Genomic DNA, 11184 nt, shown 5'->3' with positions numbered 1-11184 from the left:
CTTTATTTGACCCTCTAACTCTAGCACTCTCTATTCTAATTCTATTCTTTAAAAAAATTGCCCCTTTTAGAATTGCACTCTATTTTTTTACTAACTGCTTGTTTTCTTTAAAAAAAAAAAAAAAATCTTTTTCTATTCTATCTATTTGTTTTCTATTTATTTATTATACAATTAACAAAAGCAAAGAACATCAAACATCAGAAGGACTATGAGAAGAACGTGACAGATGAAGACATGATCCTCAAACTGGGGAAGCTGGCTTTTCAGCAGCTTGTGAAGGGAAATCTGATCTTCTATGAGGAAGACCTGAGAGAGTGTGGCATTGATGTGACAGAAGCATCAGTGTACTCAGGATTGTGCACTCAGATCTTCAGAGAGGAGTTGGGCTTGTATCAGGGGAAAGTCTTCTGCTTTGTTCATCTGAGCATTCAGGAACATCTAGCAGCTCTATATGCACATCTCTCTTTTACCAACAACAACTACAATGTGTTTGACGAAACCAAACAAAGTCTGTTCTCCAAAGTTTTCAAATGGATGAGTTCAGTATCTAAGTTACATCAGAAAGCTGTAGATGATGCTTTACGGAGCAAGAATGGACATCTGGATCTTTTCCTGCGTTTCCTTCTGGGTCTCTCAATGGAGTCCAATCAGGCTCTCTTGAAAAAACTACAGACACAGGCAAGATGCTGCTCCTACAACAAAGAGGAAACAGTTCAGTACATCATACAGAAGATCAGGGAGAATCGCTCTCCAGAGAAATCCATCAATCTATTCCACTGTCTGAATGAACTGGGTGATGATTCACTGGTGCAGGAGATCCAAGATTATCTGAGATCTGGAGAAATAAGAGAAACCAAACTCTCCTCTTCACAGTGGTCAGCTCTGGTTTATGTGTTGCTGACATCAGAGCAGAAGATGGATGTGTTTGATCTAAAACAGTTTATTGGAGCTCAACATACAGCAGGTGACGTTCTTCAGAAGCTGCTGCCTGTGATTAAAGAATCCAGATCAGTTCAGTAAGTAATACTTACAACATGTGTTTAATGTGTGTGAGAGATACACTCAAGCAGCTGAGGAGGTTTTTATGTGGTCTGTGTGAGGGCTGGATGTCAGTGTGTAAGATGAAGATGAAGATTTGAATGTAAGGGGGATCAGAATTGACAGAAAATAGCCTAGATTTTCACTGTCTGTTCTCTAATGATGTTTTTATGTATGTTTTACTGCCTGCATAAATTACATTTGCATTTTCTGTACAGTATGAATTATTGCTGTGTCACGGATGAAGGTTGTGCTTCTCTGGCTTCATGTCTGAGATCAAACCCCTCAAACCTGAGAGAACTAGATCTGATTCAGAATAACATAGGAGACACTGGAGTGAAGCTGCTCTCTGCTGGACTCAAAGATTCTCACTGTAAACTGGTAACACTGTGGTAAGATTGTATAAACATAAAAATTGTATAAACATTCTCATTCACCTCCTACTGGAATTAATGAGTTCTATATAATATAAGGTCCCCTTTTATTGCATATACAGGTGCATCTCAATCAATTAGAATGTCGTGGAAAAGTTCATTTATTTCAGCAATTCAACTCAAATTGTGAAACTTGTGTGTTAAATAAATTCAATGCACACAAACTGAAGTAGTTTAAGTCTTTGGTTCTTTTAATTGTGATGATTTTGGCTCACATTTAACATTAAACTACTTCAGTCTGTGTGCATTGAATTTATTTAATACACGAGTTTCACAATTTGAGTTGAATTACTGAAATTAACTTTTCCACGACATTCTAATTTATTGAGATGCACCTGTAACTCATTAATTCTACTGAAGATTAGGTGATTTAGCTGTACTTAAAAATATTAAGTACAATGTACTCTTGTTTGGATATTGTTTGGATCACTCTGTAAATAAACTGCACTTGGGTTCTCACTTCAACTCGCCTTCAGTGGATGATTTCGTTACAGTACTTATTGTGTTCATGATGTATTGCAAAATTAAGTTGGCATACGAATAAGATTAGGGACATATTTTGTTGTATTGGTACATGTGGGTTTAGATAATTCATTAAATTAATTATTTTTATTTTAATGAAATGTTAGATTTTTGCTAATTTTTTAAATGAAAGATCAAAAGGATAAACCATGCAGATTTATTTTTACAGCCATCTTTGATCATAGTTAAGTGTGGATAATTCTGGCCATGACTGTAGGTGCAGTCTAAAATGCAATTTGAGAACCTTAGACTGGACCCGTTAAATGTGCCATCTTTTTATTGTAAAGCTATGGCTTATTTGAGTTAAACTGCAAGAATAATGGGCGTCAATGTTTTCTACAGGTTAAGATATTGTGGTGTCACAGATGAAGGTTGTGTAGCTCTTACCACAGCTCTGAGATCAAACCCCTCGCACCTGAGAGAACTGGATCTGTCATGGAATAAACCAGGAGCATCAGGAGTGAATCTGCTCTCTGCTGGAATGAAGGATCCTCATTGTAAACTGGAAACACTGAAGTAAGTTCATCTCTCTGAGAATCACACACACACATTGATACTCACAAAAAAATATTCACATTTCAAGACTTTAGAGTTGTGGCAGTTCTGATAATTGTTATCATGAGCATCTCGTTTATAATAAACCCATCCAACGTATCTGCACCAGGTACATTTTCTGCCAGAACTGAGTTTGGGTGTTTTTACACTTAGCATATCAAAGTAAACATTATAAACTGGTATATTTGTCTTTCTGAATTTGTGCATGATGATGCTGTACACTCTAAAAAAAAAAAGGTTCTTCAGCGGTTCTTTGGAGTGGTTAAGGTGCTATATAGCACCTGTAAAAATAGGTGCTAAATAGCACTAAAAGTGGTTCCCCTATGATTACAAGCCAAAGAACCGCTTTTAGTGCTATATAGCACCATTTTTTTTAGAGTGTATGGTACTGAAGCACCCACATCGCTATGGCAGATGAGGAGGAAATGTCAATGTGGTGCTTCTCCATTCCAGTGCTGTGAAGTCACAGTGTGGCCAACACTTCTTCCATTTACAATATCTGATGTGTGCATTAATGAATGTTCATATACGAATAAAAGCCTAAACTAACGATTGTGTCTTCAATAAATGTGAATTCATATGGATTCGTTTTAAGAACTTTTTGAAGCACCAAAGTGGTAGTTGTATGGACTATCAGTGGAGGGACAGAAATCTCTCTCATCCCTATATAGGTTTTTGAAAGGGTCGCACTTTATATTACGTGGCCTTAACTACTATGTACTTACATCAAAAATTAAGTACAATGTACTTATTGTGTTCATATTGTATTGCAAAACACTTTTGCTGCTATTGAGGTGGGATACGGGTAAGGTTAGGGACAGGTTTGGTGGTATGGGTAGGTTTAAGGGTGGGTTAAAGTGTAAGGGATGGGTCAACAGTGTAATTATAAATGTAATTACAGATGTAATTACATGCAAGTATTTTTAAAATAAAAGTACAATGTAAAAACATGTATGTACACAATAAGTGCATTGTACCAAATGAAGGAGTTAAATGTAAGTACATAGTAGTTAAGGCCACCTAATATAAAGTGGAACCCGTTCAAAGTTTCCAAGTGGTACAGACACTATAAACCCTGCCTGATAAACACATTATATATCTGTTTGTTTTGTTCCCTACACAGGCTACATAGCTGTTATCTCACTGATCATTGTTGCAGAAGTTTGTCTTCAGTTTTACAATCCCCAAACTCTATCCTGAGAGAGCTTGACCTGAGTAACAATGATCTGCTAGATTCAGGAGTAAAGTTTCTTTCTGATGGATTGAAGAGTCCAAACTGTCAGTTGGAGATACTGAAGTGAGTGCTTTTCTATTAAATAATTAACAAAACACTAACACCATAAATTACTTAATACGATCAAATTCTTCCTCTCAAATATCTGTCACTATGTGGTATATTAGCATAATACACACCCAAAGGCATACGCAAAGAGAAAAGATTAGACTTCATGTGGCAGAGATGCTGTGTTTCAACGCGAAAGCAAAATCGCTTTATTTGGCCTTCTAAAAATTAGGAATAAGAGTGGGAGAGTACAACACAGGCTATACACAAAGACTACTTACCACTGTGAAATGTACTGCTCAAGTCACGTTTGCATAGTTGGTTCTGATCAATCGGTTTGATCATCCGCGTTTTGAGAATTCGACTCATGCTACATTTTAAGATGAATTAAGGGTGTTGGAAACAGAGTATGTCAGTGGAGTGGAGTGGCAACAATTTCCCCTCCGCGCTCTAAGCTTTCAGTAATCACTCCGCTCCAGCTTTGCTCTGGGTTCACCATTTCCTGCTCCGCGCTCCACTCCTCGCTCACTGATATCAGAAACACCGTTCTGTCTTCGCTCCCTGGGGAAATTTACTGAAAGTATTTCAATCTGCAATAAAATATCACACAAGTTCTGTTCATAATATATATTAAAAGAAAATAAATAAATTTGGATTGCCCCCTAATAGTAGACTAGTCAACAAGAAGAGGCTTAGACGACCAAGATTTTATTAGTTGCAGAAAAAATATAAAAATAAAAATTAACAGCACGCAGTGTTACGGGGCTGACAAGACGTGAGACGTGCGGATCCATGTGCAAGCTTTATTAACAGCAGAGGAGGTCAGAAACACAGGCAGGGTCGAACAGTGGCAAACAGGTATATGGCGGGCAAGACACAAGAATAGTCCTAGGGCTAGCGTCATTCAACGATCAGCAAACAGAATCACAAGGGCGAGACTAAAGGGATAAATCCAGGAAAACAGGCAAAGATCAGGAACCGAGAAAACAGACAAAGCAAGACTAGCCTGGGCTGGGCTAGGAAGCTAAAGAGGGCGCTGTAGAGTAGCTATCAATGCTGGCGATAATCGCATACAAAACTCAGCAGTTAGAAGGAGTGAGATGGAGTGTTAAATAGTGAGTGAGTGATATGAAACAGCTGTGTGCAATCAGTGCAATGAATGATGGGATATGTAGTCCGGGATGACATGCAACAGTTTGTGTTGTGCGAGAGTCACTGTAATGGAAGGGTGACCTCTGGTGGTGATTGAACGGAAGTCCATGGACAGGATCGTGACACGCAGACTGTCACAGACAGATCGTTAACAGCTGGTCTAAGTGGTAATATACATTACATCGAGCGTAAGTAGTTGCAACTTCTTGCTCTAATGCTAACCTAGAGGAATGCGCGATATTCAAGTGTTTGTGTGGAGTGTGGAAGCTGAATAGTAGCGCGCTCACTGCATGACAGATAACATGGAGGCGCTGATGTGATCACTTGCACTAAAAATATGCTGTCATTTTTGGTCATACAGACAAAAGTTATACATCTTTCAGATCTTCAAAGACTCTACTTTTAATTGTGTACACTCATAATAACGACAAAATGTTACACTTTTGTAAAATAATGAAAACAAACTGTGTGCTATGCCATCTTGGTCTCTGTGAACTTGAGCGCATCAGGAAAAAAAGAACCGAATCTCCCTGTATACTTGCCTCACAGACATGAAAATATCTCTATAGAAAGCTAAATGTCCATTTTTACTTGCATAAACCAATGGAAAACAAATATCCTCAGATTATGTAATCCGTATTAAACATGCATTAGGTCCACTACTTCAGAAATGACGAGATGATTACCTTCATCACTGCAGCTGAAAACAAATAAATCACTAGTTTATCAATGAATTATTAAAATGTTTAGACAGTCTCCTTAGTGTTCTGTTGTTAGTTTGTACTGCAACTACACTAGAAGTGAACTTATATGTATACTGGAAGATTAGTTAAATACTTGAAGCACTTTTTTATGTTTATGAAAGTACACTGTATTTTAACTCTTTCCCCAGCAGTTTTATTTTTAATTTTTTTCATAAATACTTGCCAGCCAGCCCCACCGTTTTTGAACATTTTCACAAAACTTTCATGGCCCCCAAAATAATTTGTTGTTTGAAAACCTGAACAGTATATCAAAAGAAAGAGAAAAGCCTCTGCCTTTGAAAAACAACAACATCGTCAAAAAATCTAAAACAAAAAAAAAGATTATATATAAAAAAAGATTATACTGAATTGGATTCAGAATGATAATCAAAATGTAGATCGGGTCCATCAACACCCCCAAAGCATGGCAGTCATTACCTCTTTATAGGTCGACATTTCACTCCATAATGATACACAGTTCCCTTTCATTAGGTCATGTTCGATGTACGTCGGAACTGACCGACGAATTGGGGATCGCTTTGGGAGACCAATCTACTTCGAGTGTAAGAAAAACGAGCCAATGCACATTGGCATGCGATAATTGCCACAGCTGCTCTGCGCTGCAGTGCGAGTATTTAATGAGCAGCCGGTGCGTCGCATATTTGCTTTTTGCTTCGGAGCCGAACACATGTGCTGTTCCTGCGCGTGTGCTTTCTTTGGAAAGTGGTGGAAGACGAGCTGCTCGTTGGGAAGGAGCCTCTGCGTGTCTGGTGCGGGTGTGACAGCGCTGACAGTCTTGGTCGCGATCTCACGAGAGAGAAAAACAGCTGTTCTCACAGCTTGCTGGAGAGTGCGCCTTCAAAGAGTGTGAGTGCTCACAACAGGCTTGCACTATTTGTACTGTTGTGTAGCCGCGGCCATTTCCTCTGTGCGTTTCAGCACCAGTAGAGCGCAAATTCCTAAAAGAGCACACACAGTTTGATCCTGCGTCTTTTTCAAGATGTCATTCAGACCGTGTGCTACTGGATGCGGTCGCTACCTGGCCCCCGGTGATGGTCATGATTACTACCTCACGTGTTTGGGCCTCGCACATGCTGAGGTGGCACTCATGGATGGTACATGTTCTCACTGCGGGAACATGACCATCTCGGTGTTAAGGTCGAGACTCCAGTATCTTGAAAGGACTGGAGCCCCTTTGTATATTCCCCGATCTAGTTCTTCTTCTGGGCCAGCTCAGAAGAAGCCTACTTCGGTTAATAACTTAGGTGACCTGAGGATTACAGTGAGGAATACCCCGCCGAGTCAAACTCCTCGGGCACCTCACTCCTCCATGACACTGCAACCAGTGGAGCCTCCAAGAGGGCATGCTGGTCCGCCTCGTGCGGCACCAGTCGTCACTTTTGGGGATCCTCCAGAGGACCAGATGTCGGTCGCTGCATCGGAGGGTGAGTGTATGTCCTCCGGGGATGAAGATTCGGCTGCACTGCCCCCTTCAGGTGTGGCAGCGTTGCCCGAGTCAGACCCAGAGATGGCTACTATGCTTTCCCGGGCTGCCCTGGACGATTGGTTTCTTGGAGCGGCCTGTGCTGGTTCTCAGTGCTCCGCCCCAGTACCTTTCTTTCCGGAGGTGCATAAAGAGGTGACTAAATCGTGGACGGCACCTTTTTCCTCCCTCGATGATGGGGCGGCTAAGGGGTACGTGGAGCTCCCCCCAGTGGAGCGGTCTGTGGCAATGCAACTGTGTCCCAAGACCGCTACCTCTTGGCGGGGTAATCCGCGTCTCCCTTCCCGAGCGTATAAGTTCTCGTCCTCTCTGGCGGGCAAGGCTTATGGGGTAATCCGCGTGTCCACTCCCGAGCATGTAAGTTCTCGTCCTCTCTGGCGGGCAAGGCTTACACAGCTTGTGGAGAAGCCGCTTCCGCCCTGCATGCCATGGCGCTCCTGCAGGTCTACCAGGCCAAAGCGCTCAAGGAACTGCACAAGGGTAGTTCTGACCCAGGGGTTATGCAGGAACTGCGTGCAGCGACGGACCTTGCCCTACGGGCGACGAAAGTCACTGCACGCTCCCTGGGTCGGGCGATGTCCCCCTTAGTGGTCCAGGAGCGCCACCTGTGGCTGAATCTGGCAGATATGCGTGAGCCCGACAAAGTTCTGTTCCCCAACGCCCCTGTCTGTCAGGCCGGCCTCTTCGGCGACGCTTTTGAAAACTTTGCCCAGCAGTTTTCAGCGGCACAGAAGCAAGCAGGCAGCAGTGTGTGGGTCGAGGACTCCACCAGGCCTTCTCTCACACTCAGCGATCGACCTGAAGGACGCGTACTTTCATGTCTCGATTCTCCCTCGACACATGCCGTTCCTACGGTTTGTGTTCGAGGGTCGGGCTTATCAGTACAAGGTCCTACCCTTTGGGCTGTCCCTGTCGCCTCGCGTCTTTACGAAGGTCGCAGAGGCAGCCATTATTCCACTCAGAGAACGTGGCGTTCACATTCACAACTATCTCGACGACTGGCTGAATCACCCAGCCCTAACATGCAGTAATGCTTTAAACACATTTGACAAGCTAGTTGATAAATTTGACAAGCACATTTGACAAGCTAGTTTAATAGCTCGTCGGCTGCAGCGCCTTCATCTGCTCGTCGCCGAGGGCGCCCCCCGGCGGCCACCTCCACCCCTGCTCAGCCTAAGCAGCAGCCTCCACCTAGGCGGCAGGCGGCTGGCCGCAAGGGGAATGCCCAGCGCGTCCAGGCCCCCGCCAAACCAGGCGGTAAGCGTAAGGGCAAGCGGCCCTGAGACGGGCGACCCAGAGATGGGAGGATCTGCTCTCCGGGAGATGGTGTCTGGACAGCTCCCTCCCCCGGAGGAGGGCCGGGTGGAGAATCCTTTGTTTCCTTTTGTTTTTGTTCCGCCGCTGGCTCCTCGGAGTCCAGTGGTACCCTCATTTTCAAAAAACAGAGCAATTTCCTCTATCTCTGGGTCACAAGAGGGCGTGGTTGGCAGTGTGCGACGTGTTGCAAACACCTTGCCACTCCCTTCCCCCTCCCTCTTTGCCAGCAGGCAGCAGTGTGTGGGTCGAGGACTCCACCAGGCCTTCTCTCACACTCAGCGATCGACCTGAAGGACGCGTACTTTCATGTCTCGATTCTCCCTCGACACATGCCGTTCCTACGGTTTGTGTTCGAGGGTCGGGCTTATCAGTACAAGGTCCTACCCTTTGGGCTGTCCCTGTCGCCTCGCGTCTTTACGAAGGTCGCAGAGGCAGCCATTATTCCACTCAGAGAACGTGGCGTTCACATTCACAACTATCTCGACGACTGGCTGATACTGGCACAGTCTCGGGACCAGTTGTGCGAACACAGGGACATGGTGCTTCGTCACCTCAGCCTGTTGGGACTTCGGGTCAACTGGGAAAAGAGCAAACTCTCCCCTGTGCAGAGGATCTCTTTTCTCGGTATGGAGTTGGACTCGGTCAACCAGACAGCGCGACTCACAGAGGAGCGCGTCCAGTCAGTGTTGAACTGCTTGAATTCGTTCAGAGGCAGGAGAGCGGCCCCATTGAAACTTTTTCAGAGGCTCCTGGGGCATATGGCACCCGCGGCCGCAGTAACGCCGCTCGGGTTGCTTCATATGAGGTCGCTTCAGCACTGGCTTCACGGCCAAGTCCCAAGATGGGCATGGTAGAGCGGCACGCACCGAGTGTCTATCACCCCGTACTGTCGCCAAACCTTCAGCCCGTGGTCAGACCCAGGGTTGGGCAAAGATACATCAAAATGTATTTTAAAATAAAATACCAAATACCTTAATTTTAAGTGTATCAAAATAAACTACAGCCATAGAAGTATAAAGGTACACATATACACTTATAATAAGTGCAATTGCACCAAGCACATCACATTCTATTACTCATTCATCCATGCTTCCTTTTGAATGAATCAATGAATAATTCCTGCCCACTAAAAGCTAAATGGATATATTTGCTTTCCCCAACAGGCCTATCTATGTAAACGATTTAGAAAAATGTCCGTCGATTCACACTTTATATCATCGCCACGATATGTATTGTCATATCACCCAGCCCTAACATGCAGTAATGCTTTAAACACATTTGACAAGCTAGTTGATAAAAAACAACCCGCTTCAGCACTGGCTTCACGGCCAAGTCCCGAGATGGGCACGGCATAGCGGCACGTACCGGGTGTCTATTACCCCGTACTGTCGCCAAACCTTCAGCCCGTGGTCAGAACCTTCGTTTCTACGGGCGGGAGTCCCCCTAGAACAAGTGTCCAGGCATGCTGTGGTGTTCACGGATGCCTCGGCCACGGGCTGGGGGGCCACGTACAATGGGCATGCAGTGTCGGGTCTGTGGACGGGGCCTCAACTGCATTGGCACATCAACTGCCTCAAGTTGTTAGCAGTACGTCTTGCGCTGGTACTCAAAGGGTTGCTACATGGCAAGCACCTGCTGGTCTGTATGGACAATACTGCAACCGTTGCGTACATCAACCGCCAGGGTGGTCTACAATCCCGCCACATGTCGCAACTCGCCCGTCATCTCCTCCTCTGGAGTCAGAAGCATCTGAGGTCGCTTTGGGCCATTCACATCCCTGGCATGCTCAATCGTGCAGCCAACGAGCTCTCACGACAGCCTGCGCTTCCGGGAGAGTGGCGGCTCCATCCCCAGGTGGTCCAGCTGATTTGGGACCTAATGAATGAATGAATAATTCCTGCCCACTAAAAGCTGCACGGATATATTTGCTTTCCCCAACAGGCCTATCTATGTAAACGATTTAGAAAAAGTTCAGTTGATTCACACTTTATATCATCGCCACGATATGTATTGTCATATCACCCAGCCCTAACATGCAGTAATGCTTTAAACACATTTAAGCTAGTTGATAAAAAACAACAAACGATTAGCTATTAAAACTGATTGGCTAACGCTATTTTTCCCCTTGTCAGTGCTCTTTTATTCTTTCATGTTAACTGACGGCAAATCTGAATGATGCACTATTTTAACTTTAATCAACATGTACAATTGACCATGATATCCTCACCTTATCTTATTCCAGAAAAGTCACTCACGCAACGCTGAATGGAGTTGTCCAGCTGCAGCTCACGTGATGGATGTTGGGGTTGGGGGAGGGGGTGTGTCTGAACTAAATCAGCACACTGATAAAGAGGTTGACTGGCACAAAGTATTTTATGTATTTTGAAAATACAAAAATACTAATCTTAAATGTATTTAAATACAAATTACATTTGATTTTTGCCGAAGGCTTTCAAATACAAAATACAAAATAGTATTTTGTATTTCAAATACGTATTTTAAATACATGTATCTGAAATACTGCCCATCCCTGCATATCACACCAGTCCTCAGGTCCTTAGGATTGATTTTAAAGTACTTTTACTTGTTTATAAATCACTCAATGGCCTAGGACCTAAATACATAGCAGATATGCTC

The 11184-nt window shown here is 43.8% G+C and overlaps 1 protein-coding gene across 1 annotated transcript in view; it reads left to right on the top strand.

Annotated features, from left to right (window-relative positions):
* Positions 1–11184, top strand: part of LOC107715561 (protein NLRC3-like) — a 24509-nt gene that overhangs the window by 908 nt on the left and 12417 nt on the right. The window contains exons 2-3 of the mRNA XM_016521708.1: positions 182–1016; positions 3673–3846. Of these exons, the coding sequence (XP_016377194.1) occupies positions 182–1016; positions 3673–3846 (1009 nt within the window). The remainder of the gene's footprint in view (positions 1–181; positions 1017–3672; positions 3847–11184) is intronic.

This window comes from Sinocyclocheilus rhinocerous, unplaced genomic scaffold (genome assembly GCF_001515625.1).
Source record: "Sinocyclocheilus rhinocerous isolate Xijiao unplaced genomic scaffold, SAMN03320098_v1.1 scaffold2705, whole genome shotgun sequence".
Classification (NCBI taxonomy): Eukaryota; Metazoa; Chordata; class Actinopteri; order Cypriniformes; family Cyprinidae; genus Sinocyclocheilus; species Sinocyclocheilus rhinocerous.
The sequence above is the reverse complement of the archived record's forward strand: the minus strand, read 5'-3'. Positions and strand labels throughout refer to the sequence as shown.